Source organism: Seriola lalandi, unplaced genomic scaffold, assembly GCF_002814215.2.
Source record: "Seriola lalandi dorsalis isolate HSWRI2012SDOR001 ecotype SW California unplaced genomic scaffold, Sedor1 jcf7180002054879, whole genome shotgun sequence".
Classification (NCBI taxonomy): domain Eukaryota; kingdom Metazoa; phylum Chordata; class Actinopteri; order Carangiformes; family Carangidae; genus Seriola; species Seriola lalandi.
The window spans coordinates 1,775,416-1,800,730 of record NW_019525432.1 but is presented as its reverse complement, the minus strand read 5'-3'; the positions used below and the strand labels follow the sequence as shown (position 1 = coordinate 1,800,730).

Here is a 25,315-nt window from a genome sequence, read left to right as displayed (position 1 = left end):
CCATTATATGTAGGGCAAACAAATTAAATAACGCAACAAAATAAGGTTCAAAAATCATTCTCTGATTGAAGTCTGACATGGTTACCCAAACGTCTGTAAACCAATTCGTGGGGTGTGGCTACCCTGATTTGAAACTACTTATTCCACTTTATTCACTTTATTTACAACTGAATGTGGAGTCTCCTGAAACGTGTTACCACAGACTGGTCACAGCAAGTCTGCCCACTGGATGGCAGCAGTGTGCTCACCATACCAAGTCTACCTGATATTCAGAAAGAAGAAGAAAAGTGCTGGACATGCAGCTAGTTTCCTGCTTACCCCTGTTAATTGGGTAATAGTTTGTCAGTATTAACTAATGAATCCAGTAGAAAGTAGGTGAGGTGCAGAGCACTGAGACAGAAGAAGAGGTAACAGAAGACGTCATCAAGACATTTCTACTACGGATGACAATAAGGAAACAATGTGCAACGTTATACACAAAGTACACTTTTCAAAGAGGTATCTGTGCCAGAGTCTGACAAACTGAAGCAACCAGAAAGAAAAAAGGGCAACCAACACTTAGCCATGACACATTTCTGTTATCATGAGAAGGTGGATAAAGTTACAGTAGAGTCAGTGAGAATAAAGCATTAAAGAGGGTGGCAGAACCTGAGAAGCGGGGATTGGGCTTTTACTTAACGTCACCCAACAATAAGAGTACAACACAATAGCCTGACAGCCTCTATGGTTAGAGGGACTTTTGATAGTAGGGAGAGACCCTGAAAAAAAAACAAAGAGTCCAAAAGAGAGGGGTCTTTTGTTAATCATTGACATAAGTGGAACTGCAATTTGCATCTGTGAGACTAGAGTTACACTTTATAGTCACTGAGGACAAAGACTCAAGTTAGGCTTCCTGATGGACAGACAACTAGTTTTAGTTCCTGTGTTGCAGCACTCATTGGCAGAGATGGTTTGTATTTCAGAGAAAAAAACAGACAGAGAGAAAGAGAGAGAGATCTTGATGTTCTGCAGTGTAACAACTACTTCTAAGTTACAACTTTACATGCCAGCACAATTCCTGTCTCACACATTCACAATACAAGACACACCCTGAGACACACGAGCCTAATGTTTTACCCATGAGTCACATTTAGCGCTTTGCGTCATGTCAGAGCCATGAATCTGTCTAGTTTGTTGCGTTCAGTTTCTGTTTTCCTGTCGGCACAGGTGACCATCACACTGGCTCGTAGTACAGGAAACACCAGAAGATTCCTTTTAAAATATCTTGTATGATTCAGGAGCTGTAGAGCTCAACTTGCAGGCTTTCAGCACCTGAGCGGAGGAGAGCAGAGCAGCGTACAGAATGTAGCAAGTAAGCAAAGTGCAGCAGAGCGGTGCATGCCACCAATGCAATACAGATTACAATGGTTTCTGCATAATGTCCATTCAATCATTGCTAAGTCGAGGGTAATAGAGTGTGATTAAGAATTATTTTCATTACCTATTAAGCGTATTCTTTTAATTTTCGGAAAGTCGGAAAATACAAATACTGCCTGAGCAACAGTCCAGAAGCAAAGAATATTCAATTTACTGTAATGTGATATAGAGAAAGGCTGCAAATACATACACATCAGAGGATGGAGTCACTAATGTTTGGTATTATTGCTTGATATAAGCTTTAAAACAACAAATAACAAAAAGAGTAGTTAACCAACAGCAAGGGCCTCCTATCAGCTATATATGCATGAAATGACAATCAATCAAAGTCAATCAGCACCTTCCTATTTCGCACTTAGCTTTCATCCGCACCCACTGGTATTCCTGAAATCCTCAACATCATTCAACAAGTGTAGGAGACGTGCTGATAGAAATCACAGACTGGAGCATTGTAAAAACTGGCTTACAGCTCACCACATAGTCACACACTTGCCTAGTAGAGCAAAGCATCTAAATCCATGAAATGTAGTCACAAAGAAATCAGGAAAAAAAGGAAGGAAGGTAGATGTGTTTCATTTACCTCGGACGACCAAGCTGGAAATTAAATCACACTGAGTCCACCATGTTCCAGTTGAACAAATCAGAAGCTTGTTATTGTTGTTGCATTTTGGTTGTTGTTATTGTTTGCAATACCAGTTGACAACAATGCATTATGTGGTATTTTGCACATACAAACACAACGACAGCAACATAAAATAAACAGTATATTATTACTACAGATTTCACTGCTGTTGATGAACAGACTGGGAACTCCCAGTTCAAATGGAAGGCATTGTGTGTGTGTGTGTGTGTGTGTGTGTGTGTGAGAGTGTGTGTGTGTGTGTGTGTGTGTGTGTGTGTGTGTGTGTGTGTGTGGTTGCTGGTAATGGCTTTATCAGGCCAGGGATAAAGAGTGAGTCTTGTCGTGGTGTAAAAAGGATTAAAGAGGGAACATGGGTAAATGAAAACCTTTGTGACATTTTGACCTGTGCGCACACACACACACACTTCAAGGAGCTCTAAAATCCGAGGGAGTAAGACACAGATCAGCTTTTACAATGTCACCGAACCTGTTCTGAGGGAAAGGGGGAATGAGAGAGGGTCGCCTGGTGGGTGTTCGGATAAATTACTGGTTTTGTTCCGCCGGGACCAAAGCAACAAATTTGCTCATGTACATAAATGTACAGATGCACATACACATGTTACTCTCTGGTTTCAGCCACAGATCATATGATGTGGATTTTGGTTTTGTATGTGTGCTTAAGAAACCTGACTGATACAATGGCATGCATGTAGTAATATGTCCTTTTTATGATATTTTATCATTATTCATTTATTACCTAAGGTTTAAGGATTTGGAAGCATGGATTAGCCGGGGGTGAGGGGCCTCAGGCACAAGAGATCTTTCTTTCACCAAAAAAACCCTCTTCTTCTCAGGGTAACCTTAAACCTGCGAGGCCCTTGCAGAGGGTTTCTGAAGTTCAGGCTTCTAACTAAAAGCTGAAAAGCTGGCTCCTTGGTTTTGTTTAATTTAACTAAGTTTAATTAACCAATCCTGACAAGTGCACTATATGCTCTACTGAAAGTCGGGATGTGGCCGGGTGTGGATATGGATGATGAAGTAGGGTTATTTGTACCCATTTTCTTTTTTTCACAAAGAATATTTAAAAACATTTTTAAATAAAGTGGAGGTATTTATTTGGTTGTTTATTGTGGCTGTCACTGGCAGTAATGCCTTTAAGAAATGTCATTGTAATAGTGATAACACGCCTGCTCTGCCACAACAACAGTCCTTTTGTCAACATGACAGTTCATTAGCACCTGGGTAAAAAGTAGAGAAGACGCTGTGTCTGTTAGTTATTGGCCAATTGTGCCAAACAAACCTGAAAGCTAGTCACCAGACCAGAACAAAACTGAAACCGGCTTGTAAAACAAACATTAACTGGAGTCTGATCAACATGAGGATAGCTAGCTCACCTTCCACAGTAGTTCACACTCCCTCTCCTCCAGCGCTTTCTTGTGTCTCAGAACAAGGGCCTTCACTTCAGTCTGCACCACCTTAGCCTTGATCTCCACTTGCTCTGCCATGGCCTGGACCTTCTCCATGCTTAGCTGGGGAAACAAAACACAAGCCCTTACTGATATGGAACAAAATGAGTCAATAGTAAAACACTGACACAGAAAGAGATATGAGAGTAGATATGGCGATATGCAAAGATACATGATCTCTCAGTCTGCAAGTGGGACAGAGGATGGGACAGGAATATCTGGCTCAAACACACCACTGCCTGCCCTGTTTTATTACTCAGATGGGATACAGATGACCTCCAGAAACAGGATGCAGAGGATCAGGAAACATTAAAAGAAAGGACACCGTGTGTGACATCTTCCTGGCAACACCTGCTCAGTTTTTGTGATCTATTCCTTTCTCACATTTGGCGGCGCCTTTATAAGGGAAAAGGAAACATGGGTCAGGAATAGGAAGTCACTTCACACTGCACAAAATGATGCAGCTTCCTACTGAATTGAACCCTCACTCACTCTCATACTCACAGTGCGCATTATAAAATTTAGAAGGGAAGACAACCTGTTTCTTTTAAATTCTCTAAAATGCGTTTTTCTGATGGCCCCATGCACAGCAACACTTAGCTCTGCCACTCCCGAACTCTCCCTTTAATACTTGTTCTAAGTTTTGACTGAAAAGTTGGTAAGATTCCTGGGCTTGTTTATAAGCAGATATTTTTTTATTTGATTAAGAAAATCAGTCAACTATTCAAAGTTCTTTATTTAACACTGTTTGGGATGTTTTGTTTTTGGGAAAATGGAATAAAAATGTGTATATTCCTCAAACTAATGTATTGAAATAATATTGTTTCGACACCACTTGTCAGTTGAAATATTCTCAGAAATATTCAGTTACTTTTGGTCTTCACAGTCAAGACTATGTATGTACTGAACAGGGACCTCTGAATACAGGATGGTATTACATAATCAGGCTTGGTGTGCAATGAAATGATGACCCTGAGTTTCTTCTTCACCTTAGTAAAAACAGGAAGTGAAAAACAACTGTGCGGCTTGAACTTTAAAAAATTCCACCTCACGAAAAGGTTTTAGTTTTTACTACCAAGAATTTGGGCTAGATTCACATCTTTCTCTTTGTCCCCCTCCCCCCTTCCTCCCCCCTTGTGTTTTATCTGGCTTTTCCTCTGGCGTTTTCTGGGAGGTCAAAGGGTGAACCGGACCTCACAGGGACGAAGGGGAGGTGGGATAAGGCTTCCTTTGTGATATCGGCCGCAGAGATCAAAGGTCACCTAAACCTCTACAGGTCGTGATCTGCAACCCCTGTCTTAAGACACATACCACACCCACCCCCCACTGCAAAACGCCATAAACAAAGCCTGGAAGCATGGTCCTTTTCTCTTTCACCTAGCCATTTGAGGTTGGCAGCTAAAGGGTCAACTAAATCAGGCCCCCAGAGAGGGAACAGCAGGGGGGGGGGGGGGGGGGGGGGTCCTTACAGAATAGGGGGAAGGAGGCAGTGTGAAATGTGCCACCACCTTTCTCCAGCTGTTTCTATGTATTCTCATAAAAATGCAATTTTTTTTTTCTGAATTGATTTTCTGATTCTATTTATCTATTTTTCTTCCTCAATCTTTGTCTTCCTCTTCTGGTTTTGCTCCTTTTTCCCTGCCTCCAGCTCAGACTCACATTTTCATACTTTCCAAACTTTGTTTTCTGTCCTGTGCTTCTTGGCCTCATGATCTCCCTCTCTGCCTCAGTGTCGCCATCTTCTCTGTTTCCGTCTCTCTCTAGACATTCCCAGAAGAGCACAGCTTGGAACACAAAGAGGGTCAAACTGACCAATCACCAGCCACAGAGAGAAAGAGCTCTGGCCAACCAGGAGGTCACAAGCCCAGGGTCAGAGGTCAGGGAAGATAATGGGTGTGGAGTGGGTGGAAATTTCCTACCTCAGGGGACAGGGTGTGTGTGGTGTGTGTTTACATATTATCTGGCGTCAGCACTTATTACGGTGGTGACCTGGGACAAAAATGGACAAACATACACCAAACATCACAAGGTATTGCCAGATGGTAGGCGGTGCTTCTTATGACTCAGCTGATTATATCCTGGTGCTTTTCATTAAATAAAACACGGTTGTACATGTGATCCCTGTTGGTTAAATAGATCAAGTGTATGCAGTTTGAAACTTTGCTACATGTTGCCTTGAGTCTGACATTTAAACTGAGCAGATCTGAGTTGCGATATCTTGGAATTTGAAGAACACCCAGGGTGATTTACGCACCCATCCATTAAAGTACAAAGTCACACGACGGTCAACCCATGAAAGGGATAGGTGAGGCACAAGCTCTGCTGAGGAGATCATTCATGCCTGCATGTCACATGACGTCAGTGCAACACCTAGTGTTTCATGTTTCAGTCAAGTCTTTATCAAGGTCATAACACTGCTTTACCATCCAGGCAAAGTAGACACACACATGTATGTGTGACCTTTCGCTATCTCTCCATAGATTTATCTCTTTTTAAAAGCAAGGCTGCAGTAAAAAGTATTTTAATGTTATTTGTTGATAGTTTTATTGTTTGGTTTATAAAATATCATAAAATAGAGAAATATGCCGATCACATTGTCCCTGAGCCGAAGATGATGTTCTCAAATTTTACAGGGACAGTTAGAAATGACAGGAAGAAACACAAGTTGTTCGAATTAAATTGAACCCCATCTATAATTACAGGGGGTTGTGAGCGAGTGAATGGGTGAGTGAGTGAATGAGGGAAGGGTAAAGTGTTCCACATCTTTAAAGGAGGAGGGGAATTTTCCTTTCTCTGAAATCCTTTAAATGCCTCATCTACCCTCCCCCATCCTCCTCTCCTTTGACCTTCAGCCCTGCCCCCGCCAGACCTCACCCCGTGCGACCCACCCCCTTTCAGGGCCAGCTGGACACCTCTAACCCCAGGCTTCCCAGCAGCCCGGGACTGGTCACTCTCAAACACATTCAAGCTTATCATCTCTAATAGCCAGTCGCTCTGTGCTGAGGGACGATGGAGAGACGCAGCTGCTCTCCTCAGCTTCTCCTCGCTCTTTGCTGGAGATGGATGAGTGTTGATTTGTGGGGTTTGACCTTCATAAGGATTGTCTTTATGGCAGGCCTCAGAGAATTGTGCAGGAGAGCTCGTGGCTTTGTTTAGCAAAGACCTAAATCAGTTTGACATATTTGAGTCCAATGGAGTGACACAGGACAATTATAAAGAACATCTGGCCTTGTTCCCTTGTGTTGTTTAATTGATTATTCAGATTTTTCAAATTGTACAACATTAATACAAATCAGGTATATGCTAATATATAACACAAATACTGGGTATTATTCTATTCTATTATTCTTAGCCCCAGAATTACGGGGTAGAACAAAATAAACTAAACTAAATGAATAAATGACTGAGGGATATTTTCCTTATTTCCACTGTGAATTTGTCTACTCGGGCTCCTGTCTCACCTGCACGGCCTGTCGTCCCTGCTGCGCATCTGCCAACAGCTGGATGGTGATGGCTCTGCAGTCCTGCACGGCGTCTTGCAGGTAAACGAAGGTGTGGCCCATATGACGGCCCACGCTGCACTCCCTGCAGATAGGTACCGAGCAGGTTTCACAGAAGAACAGAAACACCTGGGAACACAAAAAGACATACATGGACAAATCAGTTTTTATGTTTAAACAAACTCTTAAAAAAAAACTGAATATGCACCTGCGATAATCACCGCACGACAAACAAAAGAAAACAGGAGTGCAGATCACAAATGCTATTTATTCATGACTTAAAGTTTTACTCACAAATTGACAAAATGTGTGATGCATCTACAACTGACTATTCACTGTGATTTCTTTACCTCTCAGACTCAAATAGGTCAAACTGGAGAAACAATTACAGCTAAACACATGTAATGTTTTTAGTCAAATGCATGATATAAATGTATCTTTGCAATTTAACACCCTGACTTCACATCAGTGGAGTATAACATGTTCAACGTGCTTGGGCTAAACTATAATCCTTTTAGATTACTTACTAAGCATTTGTAAATATTTGAAGGCTTTAATTTTAATAGCATAAATAGCTTAAGAGGCATAGTTAAGAGCTGAAGAAATGCAGTCTTTAAAATTAGATACTGTACCTAAAAGTATATCGAAGTGATCCCAAAACAGCAGCAAATAATGACCTGTAAATTTTGCTTTCCCTACTTAGACCCACAATAATTGCTGCTCTGGTATCGACCTGTGGTAATATGATAATGGACAATGTTTACTAAAACAGATACAAATACATATCCATCATCATCCCACCTCTTCCTATGACTTACTGCTGCATTTTACTGTTGTGAGTCACCAAAGGTTGACAAATCAAACTAGAAAGGTGAACACATTAATCACAAAGGTAAGCGTCGCTCTCTGCCCCTCCTCTCACACACACACTCTAACAGACACACACACACACACACACACACACACACACACACACACACACACACACACACCTACACCTACACCTACACCTAATTCATGAGAAAAGACCATGATGATAAGCAAGTCATCCATATGCATGTCTTTCCAGGGTGGATCACACAGGCTTCAGCACCCCAGAGAGCTTCTCTCTTTGGAGCCAGAAAAAGCAAGGAGGGACTAAAGGCCACCAAAACTAGATCAATACCCAATCTGGACATTTGAGGATGAGGGCCGTAAAGGGATTTTACTCCCTTTTCCCATTTTTCAAACCATTTATTACTTTAACTAAGTTGGCAAGAATCTCTTGCTTATTAAGATTTCCACTTCAAAGCTTTACCTGAAAATTACAATTTGCTTTTGCTTCTTTTCCTAGATTAAAGTGTTCTCCTTTGTGTTGCCACAACACACAGTATGTGCATGACAGATGAAGTAAAAAGCAGCACTGGTTGACAACAAAAGTGCCCCGTCCCTTGGGATAAGAAGAGTAAATGTCACTTAACCTTTCTTGAACAAAACCTAAGCTTTTCTTTAAACCCCTTGTATGAATGCTGATTGGTTGTAATGGAAGGCTAATTAAATATGCACTGGCCATCATATCCCAAAGAGACACCAGATCAATGGCCTCCAATAGCAGAAGACCTGAGTGGATGGGGAGGGGCCTGCAATCAATCCATCAACAATGGCTGTTCCCCTGGGGAGCTGCATAATCTAATGAGAGACACACACACACACACACCTCCCCCTTTATCTGATTTCCTCCTTCTTTCTCCCTTCTCCTTAAGCTCCTCTTGGATCCTTTTCTTCTCATCTATTTCTTGCCGTCTCTCCTTCTTTTTCTCTACTACAGTCTCTGCACAGCTCTGTCACGCGGTGCCCCGCTCCTCTCTCTCCTCCTGTCCTATCCCACCCCCATCGACATCCCCTAAATTCCAAGGGGACGGGACGCACAAAAGCGAGGAATGCAGCTTGGCTGGAGTGGAGGAGGAAGGAGGAGATAGCCTGATGGGCACAGAGCTGAGGCAGATGGGGGTGAGGGACAGGCAGATTGATGGTACAAGGACAGGTTGGATTCTGGTGAGGACTGACCCATGATATTTGACAGACTGAGATCAGCAGCATTTAGATCATCAAATGAAGCAGCTCCAGTATTGACGATTACATGACGGGTGGTTTACTCCACTATCAATTTTAACAGCAATAGGAAAACAGCTCCCGAGATGAAAATGCTGACTTGCTTCCCTGTCATGTTTGTAGGCCTAACAGTAGAGGAGCCTCAGCTAATGCTAATAGAAAATGCTAATCAGTTTTATTACACACATAGAACAGTGTGGCAGGTTGGGTGTAATAAAATTTGCTAATTTACTCAGAGCTTGGTAGTAAAAGTTGCCCTGAGCAACCAATTCGGATGACAGTCAACCATTCAATGCAGTTTGATTGGCCCCTATTGGCAGCTACTGTTTTTGAATGTTTAAAAAATAAATCTCTTCATCCCTCAGTGTAGAATCTCCCACCAAAGCAAATGAGAGTGCTGATTTCACATTTATTTACTTTGTCAGAAAAAGTGAAACTGAAGGTACAAAAAACCTGGATCATTTCCCTGTGCCTTACCTCACAAAGGTGCAACCCAATTTTTTGGTGAGAAATTAGTTCTCTGCATGAGAACCTTACATGTGGTGCAAAAATGTTTTTGCAAAACATTTACAACATAGTTGTATGTGGGAGGTGTCTGAATGTTATTTCAGTGGGATATTTGTGTATGTAAATGTATGCACATGGTTTTATTGATTGACTGATTTTCTTTTCACTGGTGTGAACTTGAAATCATTACTATTAATCACAATAACCAAAATATCTATATATAAGAATGACGATGTTGTTATTATTGTTTTACAAGAGGTGAAAGGTAAAGGGAAAAACAATCATATGCAGGTGTGAGCCTCTACCCACCATTCATTTAGATCCATGTTGTTACCATGACAACAACTATTATACCATAACACAATAGAATTACATATATTACATACAACACATTAAATAGATCAACTGACCAGTAAAAAATTTAAATTCATTTGAATATCCATACTACCCATAAGGTCTTATATGGACCATTCAGAAATCAATAATATCTTGTCATTGTATGATCTCATGTCACCATTTGTGCACGTGGATAGATGGCAAAATGACAAACAACAGGATGACCAGAAAACACTGGAGTCCTGTTTCATGGAACTAGATCTTATGACAAATAGCTGTGGGTCTTCAAATATCATGATCTATCTATGCAATCTGCAGCATATGTGTCATCAACAGCTCAACAGTCCTTGAGGTGAAACACACTCGCTTGTGCACACAAGGTTGTAGATTACATAACACAACGACCTCTTGGAACAGTAGCCAATATTATTGACTCACACAGGACATCGGCTCTTCCCAGAGGTCTGCATGAAAGGATCCTGTCCTCTCTCTGCCTGCCTCTGTCTTTATCGGTTTCTCTCTTTCTAACCCATCATTCACAAGCTTTAACAGCGTTTCCCTGTATACAATTTACAGAGGCAGGCCGCCACTCCATTTCATAGCTCTGAAACTAGAGACACAGAAAGAGAAAAAGAAAGAGAAAGAATGGTATATTTGCGTGCACGTACCAAGTCAAACAAAACCATTCATAGTCAGACTGGTCAATGGACATACCGGACAATTCAGGACGGGCCATCCCATCAGTGGACCATCAAAAAATCCTTGAAATGTTTAACTGGCCCCCTCTGTGCGTCTGTCATTCGGGGTGCACATGACAATATGCTACGTGCTTCTGTGCAGTGTTTAAGCAATTTATCACAAATGTTTAGCCAACCTACGAAGGACAAAAATGCATCACCCATTAAACAAATTCTCAGCAGGCCAAGAATACAGCCGCTCTGTTACACATGTGCTACTAGAAGAAACCAGGCATTTCACAGCCATGCCATGCACTGGACATGCCAGATACCCTCACACATGCAAGATCACACCAGACACTTCCAGTGCACGTGACACAAAAATGTGAAGAACAACTTAAAAAGATGTGAAATAGGCGTGGTGTCACGCTAACAAAGTTGTAAATTCCACAAAGAACACCCAGGAGGGAGGCCTTCAGGCAGAGGTGACTCACCTACAGAATTTATTTATTACACATTAACATACAGAACACTGACAAAATACACAAGCAGAAGCACGTGCTGACGTACGTGTAAAACGCAAAACCATAACACACACACAGGCACAAAAAGTGAAATGCAAGCTCGATGTGTGCTGTGTGTTTTTGCTGTTGCAGACGGGCTGGAACCAACATCCCATCACTGGCTATAAAGCTCTGAGCAGCAGGGCTCAGCTACGCTGGGGGAAGTGAGTTATTGTATTTCATTAGTGCACCGGATGTTTCTCATTCTTCTTCTCTGCCCATTATGCTCCTTCATTAAGAATTTACACTTAGACACACCCACCTATGTTGTATTTGTGTGTGTTTGAAAATGTCTTGTCATAAACCAAATGGATATCTCTATAAGAATTTAAGGACTATTTTTGTTCACATTTTGCTTGGTTTTGCTCCCATTTGCACTGAAGAGTATTCAAATGAAGCTGAAACGATAAGTTGATTAATCAATAAGAAAAGCAATTAGAGAAATCAACAGTTTCAATAATCCATTTGAAGGTTTGTTTTATATCAATGTAAACTGACTATGAGTTTTATAGTGCTGGTCCAAAGCAAATCGAAGATGCCACCTTGGGAAAACCTGCAAATTATGGACATTTCCACAATTTTCTGATATTTATGAAGTTATAAACAAAATGCAAATATGCAAAGTCAATCAACAAAACTAGAAGGGTACTTAGAGAGTGCAAAAACACACAAGAGAAAAAAAAAATTAAATTCAGGTAATAATTACTAATTAAAGTAATTGTTAGCTGCTGCCATACATTTAAATATAAGCTAACACTGCCAGTGCACCAGAAAGCCAAGTACTGAACAGTACTAGTCATGATAAGTAATTTCAGTTATTTCAGTAATTAGACTTTGCTTAACAGTTAAATTGTTAATAAATAATGGAAAGTGCCTATTACAAACATTTCATGTGCAAGATGTAGTAGAGACAGACGAGCCCTGCACAGGACAGGAATACTACACAAAAAATGCAGTTATTTCTAAAAGTACAATGTTGATATACACATTCACATTTTAATCTGCTAATTATATTTATCATGGATACGACGCACTTAAACCTGACAAGAGCAAAATACTGAAATCCTGAGGGAAACAACACTAGAGTAAATGCATGATGGCTTTGTGCGCACACCCTCCCTTCATACTGGGGAACTGGGGGAGAGGGCACGAGCTCAACTAGCCAGTAAAATCACTCTGTGCAGCATTCGCTGCCTGCATGTGCAGTCGAGTGGGGGGAAGGGACAAGGGCCATGTAATGTCACACTGTGGTGCCAGAAAAACCAGGGCTGCTCTGGGAACTGAGAAAGCACGTTCTTTGAACGCACTAAACCACTTTTTCTTGATTGTGAGAGGCTCAGACATCATCAGTGGTCATGTTCAAATGCCATTTCTCAACAGTTTCCATCTTACTGTGTACCTTGTCTGTCACAGGCAAGGAAAATGCATTTCACATGTACTTCAGAGAATATTTTGCAATGCCTTTAAATTCATGGCTTGCAAGACTTGAAACTCGATCTATGACTGGAAATGAATGGAATTTTTGTGTTGGAAGTAAAACAAAAAATTTAATTGAAAACAGAGTTTTAGGAAGAAATTGTTTTTCTGAAATCACACAAGACCTGCTGAAAGCATTTTGGAAAGTTATTTTGTGTGAGACTTTATCAACCTGAGAACACATTTCCTGCTATTCGTCTGTTAAGTACTTTATACTTCAACCAATCAATCAGGCGCTCGATATGTTACCAGGGAATAAAAACCTTATTCTAACATTAGAAAATGTCAAGAAATTGAAACTAACCCATAAAAACACAAACATTTCTGTTAAAGTATAGTTGTATTTCAGCAAAAATATTTAAAACCTTAATTTTGAAAATAAACTGTCTTTTAAAAAGTTAAAAAAGGAATTAGATGGGAAAAAAATGAAACCTTTGTATGTATATTTTTAAACTATGGGGAGTAAGTGCGAGAATCTTTTTCAAAATCCTCAGGCCTATATGCTCTGACTTACTTACATCCTGTCAACAGACAGAAACAAGAAAGGTCAGAAACAGACAGACAAACACCGAGGGGAAATTCTTAGAGGATGATGTCAGACATCAGTCTGTTTTTGGCAGCTTGAACCAAACAGATCCAAGAAAGGAAGTTTACCTTTTTATGATAACCTTTATTTTCTGTTTGTTTGCTTATTTTAACACATATCTATACAGAGTAGGATAGATTGATTCACTGAGCATGAATTCACTTTTACTACAGCCCACTTCACCCTTACTTAATTACACACAATTTCACCTGGAAGTTCCTGTACAGCAGCTGGCTACTGAGTGACATGCTCATTCATAACTCCACCCTAAGTCATGCCAGGTCAGAACAGAATTTCATACTATACCACCTTAATAACTAACATGAGAAAACAAGATTTTCTTTTAGATGATAACTGCACACAAAACCTATATATATATATATATATATATATATATATATATATATATATATATTCCTAACAGAAAGGTGTGCTTTCTTTTTCTTGTCCAATAATTTTTTTAATAAATACTTACACAATAATAACAACTATTTCCGAATCATTACATACTGTTTTCTGTATACAGATTTAAACCCTTCACAGGACATCCAGTGACAGAGCTGCGTTACAAATGATGATGAAATTTTGACATTTGATAAGCCTATAGATATATATTACATATTAGAAGTAAATGCTTTGTCAACTAAGACTGCCAAACATTTGAGAGATTTGAAGATAAACACACAACTCAACGCACACATGCTATTAAAATACATGAGGCTGACGCAGGAGTGACTGAAGCGCTCATACACACATTTCTCTATAAAGTAAAATACTACAGTGATAATACTGTAGACTGGTTGAGAACTGGGAACAGAGGGGAAGATTAGCAAAGGTAGTGCATTTATGAAACCAAATAGACCGCACCAGCCCTAAGCCAGTCTGGTGTGTCAAGGCTGGATAATCTGTGGAATACCCAATCCCAACATCCCAACAATCCCAGGGATACCATCTGCCAGACAAAGCTCCTTTTATGGAACTCACAGACACCTACTGTCATCTTTTCCAAACACCCTCCATATCTTGTTCACATAGTTTTCTCCTTCCCTCTCTGTTCCCTCCATCACTGTCTTTCTCCTCTCTCTGCTATTTTCCTTCCTCCTTCGCCGCTGCCCCGCCCTATCGTGGCAACCCCTGTTGGCTTGTTGCCACGGACACAACACTCACACGGACATGCCTGCTGATGTTTTGAAACTCTGCCAGATACGACAAGGGGGGGCGGTGGCTGTGAGCCGGCAATCTGATTGGACGGCCCCACAGCGGAGAAGGAAAACAAACCACAGTCAGCTGGCCTCCTTACCAAGCGAGCATGTGACCGACTGTCGTGTGCTTAACGCTTTAGCAGTAAAAGAAGAAGAGAAAAAGAAGTAAAATGGTGGAAGGGATGGGTGCAGATAATAATCAATAGGAAAAAGTAAAAGGAGTTCAACAATAATAAAGAAGAAGAAAAGAATAAAGGGAAAAACATGAAAAGGAGTCACAGCTTCGGGTAAACAAGGGATGAAACTGAGAGGCTGTGTGAATGAAATGTGGAGCAGCTGAGATGTAACAAATGTGCGTGTCTCCGTACCGTCGCCAACCGGCTATTCTTAGTCACTGTAACATTAGAGAGCACAATAAACAAACCACGTGCTTAATGACCCTCAATCCATAACAACACTGCTCCATTTTCCCCCATCCTACCATTTATCAGCACTTTATTGCACATACACACATGCGCATGGCTGGCATGCCTACTTGGCTGCCTGAAGAGCATGACCTTTACAGGAAATGGCTTGGTTACATAAGCAAGCCAAAACAACAATAACACTAAATGCCTATCCCATGTAGCACTACCCAGAATGTAAAGAACATCAAGTTATAAATTATGCAAATTCCTAAAACGACAGTGTGTATCAGAAAACAACGAATGATAAGCCATAATGTGACATAATATTTACATTATCATTGCATGATAATCCAATGTAGACATTTAATCAATCTGCTGTTACACCGCTACTCAACTATAATGTGTTATTTAATTCGGAATTTTATGTTAGACCAAAAACCACGTTGGTGGATGCGAAACAACAATCAAACACAATCCAGTAAGGCCAGTTTGCGTAACAGATCCATGAATTTGAAGGTTTAGAAAACTTATGCTGAGACACAACTGAGGAAAACGGTCACAACAGCAACTATTTTATCCTCCATCCCGAGGATCATGAGGTAAATGGCAGAATGATGACTGAATTTACAGCACAAAGTAATTAGAGATGCCACGGTGTCAAAAGTTTCCAAGCGTGTAATAAACGTGCAACAACATTGGTGTTATCGATTACAACAGACAATTTACAGGAAGACGCGTCACCTCACCACCTTCATCAGACCCAGTTTACAGATTGCCTTGTTAACTGGGTTAAATGCGAATCTTTGCCAAATAGGTACCAAAAACTTTTGCCTTTTGCTTTGACACCAAATCCTCCGCCATCGTCGGTCAATTCTCCTCTCGTCACGTGATTAGACTCTACTACTTGTTTCTAATTGTAGCGTCTCACTAACTTTTATTTTACAAATAAGAATAATCTGATGGCTGCCTTCAGTAGGACGAATACATAGAAAAAAGTAAAACTGCAGCCATTAGATAATGGTCTGTTAAAAATGTAGAGATAAAAGAGCAAACATGCTGGTATGATCTTTGTGTAGTCTGATACTTAAGAGCAAAACATACCCAAACTGCAGCAACTGTGCCAACTGTTTATTAGCATATTCTTGGCCCAATATTACAAAACCACTTAAGGTGGACACATCATGGCTGGAAGCTGTGCAGTGTCCCCCAAACAGGGTTGAGAGCTTTAACGATAAATGTGTTAACAGCACAATCTCATTGAGTGAGGTCAAATAATGGCCAATTAAAACCCCATTTGTGCCCGACCACTGAGTAGGAGGTGGCAGGTTCCAGCTTTTGAATGGGTTTTAAATCCCGTTGTCAAAGAGAATGTGATAAATGCCTTCCTTTCTATCCATTAAATTTATGTGGCCCAAAGTCCTCAAATGGACATCAAAGCTGGGACACACACACACATACACACTCCCCCTTAGCCTACATGAAACACATTCACAACACACAGGAAACAGTGAATGCTCTCTAATTACTGGGCACATGCTGCGCATTAAAACCCTGGAAGTCCAACTTCATATAATCCAACTCTGCTGGCTGTGTGGAAACACACGCACACACACTTACACACACACAAAAATCCTCTTCAGAGGATAACTACCTACAGATGGGAGATACTCTTGGAAAGGAAAACGTTGCTGCCACACACTCACACGGATACTTCCAGGAGTGATGAAATGTAATCACTTGCCCCTCAACAGCAACAGCTGCTAAATCATGTTGAGGAGGCTTTCTGCATCTATAATGTCCATCGTCTCTGACACAGAGCAGCCAGAGAGCGCTGATGAGAAAGGCAGGAGTCTGCAGAGGAAATACTCAGTGTGTGTGTGAGAGAGAGGGAGAAGGGGAACAGAGTACCCAGGAGGTATAAACTCAAGTTACAGGAATTCCTCTGGCCTTGTATCAGCGTCAGTGTTGGGTTAGGTTTCCTTACAAACATTCTCTGCTAGCGAGCTCCAGAGAGGGGGAGTAAAACTAATGATCACAAAGCCAACCCAGCATGTGTTTTAAGTGACAGCCTTCCTCTACACAGCTAGAAAATACAGCCGTAAAATTTTACAAAGAAAAGAAGAATTGAGGAAATGTGTGATAATCACAATAAAATTCTTAGCCCTCCTGCTGCAACTGAACATCTCACTGTCTTCCTCACTTTAACGCTCCCTGAGGACTCGGGAGATGCAAGAGCATTGGTAGGCCGTCAAACTCATTAGTTCAACTCCACCTCTTTCTTATAGCACGGTGCATTTTAGGCATTCATTGCCCAGCAACCACTTTCCGTCCACTCTCAGTCTAGCAACCCCCCCACCCCTAGTATATAAAGACTATATTTTGTGTGTGTGTGTGTGTGTGTGTGTTGCTGGAAAGCCACGCACGTGCACAGCTAGGCATGTAGCTATGGCTACAACAATTCAATCTAAAGCACAGAGTGACAATTTGTAGGATTATCATATCATTAGCTGCCTCTCAAATAGAGCTGCCTATGTATTTGTGTGTTGGAGTGGGACATCACAGCGAGCAGAGGGCACTCCTTTGATGTAATCCAATTTTCCATTTCCACTTCAGACACAGCGTGGAATCCTCTCTGACTGCCGGTGCTACGGATGACTAACAACTGACATTTATGCTGTTAAAGTAGGCCAACATATTCACTCATGTGTGCACAGTACCCTATATATTCTTATCAGTGTGTAGCCTACTCCCTTTGCTGCCCAAGGAGTCCTTATCTTCCAACTGAAACCCTTTGTTTGACTGGCAACCTTTCTGTTTCCATTATTTGGGAATCGATAACATTCTACAATCCCTGATACTTTTTGTTCCTAAGTGATCTTAAATTGAATTAACAATGGGTTATTTCAAGAAAACTCAAGCCAAAGAAAATAAATGTGATTTCCACTGTACAACTCCACAAGGGTAAAAACATCTCCCCTATCTCCACTACAGCTGAAGTTAAGCATGAAGAGAGGGATTTTACTCATTGTCAAAGTATCCTGTCCCTCTTCTTCCAATAATAATAATCACTATTAATATAGAAAAACACAATCATGTATTATGTATACATTTACATAGAGTACAAGTATCCTATTTCTGGACAGCAACTGTGTGTGCCAGTGTAACCAATTGAATTGACAGCTGTTATTTCAGCAAATTAACATTAATGCTGTATATTGGTGTGCTCTCTACATGTTAGTCTGTACTATTTGTTTTCCTAGAGAAAGAAACATCTAGCTCTATCATTTTGAAATTTCAAGTGAAAGCTAGTGAACAGTGTCGGTGCACATTTCAGAAAGACCAACAGAGGGGTGCGCTTTACTTTTATACAATACATACTTAATGATATTACTTGAAATACTGACTGTATATTAAAGTGTAGTCCAACAACTTGTGGATAATGAACATACAGTATCATTTAAATGTTAAAAGTTGAACTGGAAAGTTGGGGGTTCAGAGTTGTAAAGCAGCTCACTGTGTCACTATGTGATGCTAACGATTGCCCTGGCTCATTTAGGAGTCATCAGTCAGAGATCACTAGCCTTAACATTGGCATGTACATGATTTACCAGTAATGTGTCACTGTTGCCAGAAGCGACAGCCCAAAGTTATCAACACGGGTCAGTCACATTTTAAGATGTCTTTTTACACTGTCAGGCTTGACTTACAGTTCATCATTAGAGGCCCTTTTCACTATAGATACTTGGCAGGTAAAGAACAGGTGTGGCAAAAAACATCAATTATGGTTCCAAACATGCAGAAAAGCAGGAAACAAAGTGGAGCACTTATATGGGACTAAGCCATCGTTAATGTTATTACTTACACCTGTGCTACATTTCTTTTCATTGAACCTCTCTGCCAAATCTCCACTACGGCCTCAGAGTCTCTTAAAGAGGGAAAATGGTATTCGATGATGTCTGATGTCAAATACAAATACGTAACTTGTGGAAAAAAAACATTTTTGCATTTGAGGTGGTGTGTCAATACACAGAATTTAAGATGAGTGAGTTTTGGTTGATGACTTTATAGTAACAACATGTCAACAAAATGATCGTGTCCTGAAATGTTTCCATTATTGTTTGCAAAATGCGACCGCTGGTATCTGTTGTGGCAACACGTCACAAAGGCTAACACTATCTTGTTTGGCCAAAATATTGACTTCTGACACTGACTTCTTAAATTAATATTTTCACACTACTGTTTTGTCACCATGTTAAACACTGACAATGTGGAGTGGTGTGTGTGTGTGTGTGTGTGTGTGTGTGTGTGTGTGTGTGTGTGTGTGTGTGTATGTGTACGCTTGGTATCAAATTTGGTGTCAAGCATCGTGTGATTTCAGTTGTATTGGCACCAGCTACCAAATTTCTGGTATTGTGGCATCTCTAATGAACAGAAACCAGTACTGATCTCCTGGGAGAAAGAAAGAGTATGAAGAGAATAACTGAACTAACCAGGCAACTGTTGTTGTGCTATTCAAAACCAGATAAAGAGGCTGATATAATTTTAAAATATTACAAATGACTAATAGCATTGTAACAACACTGTGAAGGGAATGCATCTGATCCCTCACTGTGAGCAATAAACCACTTTTTACAGCAAAGGTCTCCGTTTCCTCCCTAGTAACCAGTCCCACAACCCATAAAACTGGATGACAAAAATATTTCTTCAGGCTTTGCTGGACAATAGCATTCAAAATAGTAACACCTCTCGCAGCTCACACAACTGTTTGAGACAATGTGGACTTTGAGGCTTAAACAACAGCGGTGTCAACACTCAAACTTGAGGAAATGACATATAACTAAATAAACAAGCTCTAAGAAAAAATAATTCTAAAAAAGAAATGGCAACTTGAGTATAAGGCAAATTTGTGCTGTATAAACAAACTGAGGATTAACAGAACAGAACTAAACGGATTAGGAGGATTTCCCCCACACGTCATTACCAAATATGAAAATCCTTAAGAGTGCCAACAGGCCAAAACTGGTCTTAAAGACCGACTGGGTATATGAGGAATTTTACCTATATGATGGATGTGGAGCCGGGTGACGGACAATGACTCTGCTTGCTTAGTGCTCATTCGTAAAGAAAGACTAGCCTTCTCCTGTGTCATTCCCTCCCCCAGGGCTGAAGCACCATGAGTGAGTGAGGCATTACTGGGAAATAAAGCCCTTACCGGAAAACTGAACCCACCTATTTACTGGCAGTGGATGGGGGTTGTGTATAAAAAGGGATGGGGGGTGGTCTTCAGTATTTTTAATACTGAAGACAGAAATGTTCATTTATTGATATTGCTGCACTCCTATGTACGCTCAGCACATTTTAACAAACAGTAAATAACCGTGAACCTAATTAATTAATAAACATCTCCTCCTGGGAGTCAGGATAAAAGCAGAGGATGCTAATTAATAACACTGCGAAAAAAAAAAAGGACCTTCAATGGTACATGTTTTTAGAAAGCGCAATTTCACAGAAACCGTCAACACAAGCTCTATTTGTGTTGTTATGTGGAAACCGGTTTACTGTTGGCAAAAGGTGTTTTCTCTCAGCTCTACAATCCTGTTTCTTCTTAAACTCAACTCTTTGCGTCCCATTCACTCCGTGTCCCTCCATGGCTCATGTACAGAATCAACATTTAAGTTAACTCGTTCACACACATACAGATTCAAAGTTGCCTTTCACAAAACCTCAAGCATATAGTCATCTTTGGCGTTGAGCACTTGAGGCAGGGTTTTGGGTGAGTACAAATTCCTGCTGCTGGTTTTCACACTTTTTGACTGATGGTGTCTGTAACATGCCAATAAGTGTAGTAATGCACATGCAAAAGGCATGAAAAAATGGCTTGGAGGAAATGCCTTCAACACATTTGTTAGGTCTCAAGGACACCCGCAATGCATTTTGCTTTGAAACACTGAATGTAAACACAACATTTGTCAATTTACAAGAAAACTCCACATTTAATTTACATACTAAGTTTCAACTGGACAGTTTTGTTCATACATTTGCTACAAGACAAAGTAGTTCATTTCCTGAGTTCCCTGTGTGTTTCCATGCATTGCTCTTTCTTCCTGTGTGAGCCTGTTTAATCAACTGAATTATTACAGTGCATTTAAATATACTGTGTGATCTCTGTATCTTTAACAACGTTTGCTGACTTTACTGACCTCATTTTGCCAGATTATTTTTTCATGAACTTCTTGGACAAAATATTTTTTTATTTATGCATTTGTGGCTAGAAGTGTGTTCTCCAGCAGCAGGAAAAACTCCCATCAGCTCCCCAACAGAAACCAGAAGTGAACCAACAATGACGTTTCAAGACCCCCTACTTATACTATTTGTTATTCTTCCTGACCATATGACTAAACCAAGAAAAAGCAGGTCTCCTGTTTTACAGGCCTTTGTAGTTTACTTTCCCGCATCACATGGTCCAAAAAGAAAAAAGAACTTTGGGCCCCAGTTCCAACTTGTCTTTCCCATTATCATAGAAAAACTGGATCTCCATACTATGTCCATGTATAGGACATCTAACGGTCATAGAAACATGTGTGCAGTTTCAGGGGCCTCTCTCTGCCCTGAATGGATGGTGTGGTACAGATTAACCAGGCCGCATGTGTCTATGCCTATAAGTGTGTGTATGTGTGTGTGTGTGTGTGTGTGTGTGTGTGCACGTAGGGTCAGTGTGTGTAAATCCAGCTCGGCACACGTGCCTGTTTGTCTCCAGGGAACTAGGTGAAGAGCCACTCAGCTCCCTTTGAACCTAAGGCCATATGGCCCCCAGTATGCTTCTATACTATACACATAATACTATTACACTGCAGGACTGCGTGTGAATGTGTGTGAGTGTGCACATTAAATAAAACGTTATTACACTTCCAACACCACCAGACCGGTAGTGAAGGTTTAGATGCCAAGACAACCCAAAATTTGTGAAAACCGATCAAGTGTTTGTGTGTGACATGCATGTATTTCCCACTTGTAATTCATATGAATGAACATACACAGGCCCATTTGTGTCTTTCTAGGGGCAGAGGTTTAAGTTTTATTGTTGTGCTCTACTCACCTCATTGTCATGGTGTTGGCAGAAGCTCATGCGGTCCTGGAACAGGGACAGCAGGGCGAAGTTGTTCTGCAGGGACTGGGCGAGGGACACCGACACCCCCGGCTGGCCCGAGTTGCTGTTGGCCAGGTGGAGGTTCTCTCCCAGGCGTTCAATGAAGTGGTCCTTGGTCAGCCGCACCCGCTGGTGTGCCCGCACACAGTTGTCACACAGATATTCCTGGCAGTCAAGGCAGTGGGAGGTAGCTGGGTTCTCCTCATCACAGGAGCTGCACTGAGGCTCTCCCAGGTGGTGCGAATGCAACAGACCTCCATGTGGGTGATGGAAGCCGGAGGACCCTCCACCTAAGCCTCCCCGGTGATGATGGCCGTTCTTATTCTGGATCTGCTCCTCAGAACTCACCACCACGTCCAGCAGGTTGCTGAAGAGGAAGTTGGAGGAAGGCAGGGAGTCCACTCCGGCCTCAGAAATGGACACCTTCTGGTCGCAGGTGGGGCATCGCAGCTTCAGCGGGTCTCCGGGACTGCGCTGGCCCTCTAGGCACTGCCTGCAGAAGGCATGGAGGCAGGGCAGGACGTGGAGTCTCCTGGTGGTCTGGCTGGAGGAGGACGAGGTGTGCGAGGAAGATGAGGAGGTAGACGAGCTGGAGGAGATGGGAGCAGAGGAGCCGCACAGCTCCTTGCAGAGCGGGCACGTCTGCAGGTCCGAGTCTGGAAATGAAGCCATCTGCAGCGTAACCGAAACACAGGCTCAGTTTACAACACGCGCAGCAATGAGGGTGAGGTCTTCATCTGGGGACACCTCGGCCCGTTGTGTTGTGTAGAAAATAATGTGCTAATTGAGGTAGATTCATATGGTATTAAAGTCAGGTCAAAAGTGAAAACGGTGCTCATCAACATACAGATTTTCCTCTGTATTATATGTATGTATAACTCTGACCTGATGCAAATCGAGGAGGTAGACAGTTCTTCAAAGATTGTTTTTGAGGAAACAAAAAGAAAAATACTTAGGCTGTTAAGATCAATTCAGGTGTGTAAGGCGTTTTGGGGGGAAACATCCGCGTCATTCTTTCAAATAAAGACCAACAAGATGAAAATGGATGATGTTGGCGCTTGTGTGGAGCCAAAGTGTCCGATGGTGCTTCCTGAGGCTCATAAAATTAACCCGAAACTGGAGTGACACTGGATGGGCGTCGAAGTACTGGGGGCTCCGTCTCTCCTCCCCCACCGACTCGGCAACATGACTACGGGGCTCTGAGCTACAAAACAGCACCCAGACGAGTACCAAATTATTTCAATCTTATAATTAATTTTCTGCACTCCAATCGGGGGCCTCTGCGTCGTTATGTTTCGGTGTTTTTTTCTCTCTAGTCCACCATCGGGGTCCGTTCAGGCGGCGTCGGGCGCAGCCAACGGTCGGTTGGTAGTCGCAGCGCGAGCCTCGGACCGAGGGACCGTAAATTATTCATCAAAGCAACGATCCCATAGCGTGCCTTGGGTCGTTAGGGCATCGAAAACGAACACGGAGAGAGTCCAAACATCAGACAGGACGTCTACGACAAGCCTCAATGGGGTGAATTTACCGCTCCACCTTGTGAAGAGGCCGATTCCAGCTCCCGTCCAGTCCGCAGGCTGGTCTCCCTCTCGGGCGCTCTGCGTGGAGGAATGCGCAGGGTTTTTCCTCCGGCGGCGTGGAAAGAGATTGTCGTATAACCGGAAAAAAAAACTCGGTCCACCGACCGTATGGACTTCAACTACGTCCCTTACTTTTTTTTTACTGCCGTTGTTTACTCTCGAGTGAATTAACATTAACATAAACAGAAGGTGTGCGCTCTCATGGGCGCTTGTTGCTCGTGCTGCAGCTCCTCGAGCCGCTCTTATCCGACTGAGAAAAAAATAGACCCACTTCCGCCCGAGGGAGGAGAGAATGATGACGCTTGTGCCCAATCGTGAGGGGGGCGTGGTCATGTGGGCGCAATGCTCACGAGCTTTGAGTCAGCTATGAGTGACAAGGTGTACATACAGTTTCGCCCCTAGGTAAAAAATCCATCTAATTATTTCAACATCGCAATGGTAAGGTAAAATGAAATTACAGGAAATTTAATAAATTTACAGTTCCCACAGGATATACGGCACATGAAGTTAATTATGATTGATATTCATACAGTAGCCTATAAAGCATGAACTCCAGCTGGAGGTTAAAGAATGGCTGCTGAAGTTACTGGACAACTTCTGTTACCAGTAGCCCCTGGACATTGTGGTCCTAGTGAAGGATGTGGACAAATTCCCATAAGATGAACAGTGAAGTTGCATTGTATGTAGCCTAATGATAAAAGTGTTGTTGCAGGGCATCCCTTATTTTTCTTTTTTATCTGCACAAAAGGTGACAGAAAGACAATGGAGAGAGCATAACCTCTCACATCACACTTCTTTACCTTGGGAATAATATTGAAATTAGCCCTTTGTGTTGGACAAAGCAAAGATATTTTCAAAAAATGACACGAAAAAGAGCCATATACTATCCACAGTCCACCACACATTTTTTTCCATTGTATTTTCTACAAAAGAGAAAGGTGCTTAAACTAGTGCGCAACTTTCTGATCATTTCCTTGGAATCAGTTACACAGTATAAGTTAACTCAAAAAAAAAAATTGTACAAGTAGATCTTATAAAACAACAGCAACTTTATTAATACATTTCATATCAAAACTATAAGTCTCTGTAGGGATATACAAAATACAATTATTAATGGAGACAGATTATAGCAAATTGTGTATGACTAACTGACTAATTAAGTAATGAATCCTCTAGTGTTATATATACACATCTGATTTCCTGAACACTGAATGAGCTTGTAGTTCATCTAGGGGCTAACAACAAACGAAGGACAAAGTCATCTACTGGGGAAACATATAACTGAAATATACTGCATTATTTCTCTGAGGCATTACTCAGACAACACTTGGTAGTAGTCAAGAATTCATGAGTCCCAGGATATAGAAAGCTATTGATGTGCTGTGGTTGTTTCTTCTCTTTCATCCCTCCTTCTGAAACAGAGGTGGGAGCAGAAACAGTAAAAACTGGGGGGAACTCATTTCATAACCTCTGAAGTTATTATTCCCCGGCAGAAGTCGTGTATGTTTGAAGATCTCTATGCTTAGAAGCATAACATTTGATTAGACTACACAATAAGTAAGTCAGGCATCATGTTATTTACATCCTGGAGAGGAAAATGTCTGTCTCTAGGCTCCAGGCTGACAATATAGGAGATATATCACTTTGGATATGTATAATATAGGCCTATATGCAGAGAGAGAGAGAGAGAGAGAAAGAAGCCGTATTTTATATGGCTGAATAATTATCTGAACAACAGC

At 41.4% G+C, this 25,315-nt stretch overlaps 1 protein-coding gene across 1 annotated transcript in view; it reads right to left on the bottom strand.

Moving 5' to 3' along the window:
* The window catches only part of trim71 (tripartite motif containing 71, E3 ubiquitin protein ligase), a 32,035-nt gene extending 8,211 nt beyond the window's left edge, over positions 1–23,824 (bottom strand). The window contains exons 1-3 of the mRNA XM_087179921.1: positions 21,946–23,824; positions 6,966–7,133; positions 3,433–3,567 (exon numbers count right to left, since the gene is read on the bottom strand). Of these exons, the coding sequence (XP_087036047.1) occupies positions 3,433–3,567; positions 6,966–7,133; positions 21,946–22,668 (1,026 nt within the window). The 5' untranslated portion in view covers positions 22,669–23,824. The remainder of the gene's footprint in view (positions 1–3,432; positions 3,568–6,965; positions 7,134–21,945) is intronic.
* Positions 23,825–25,315: the final 1,491 nt, after the last annotated feature.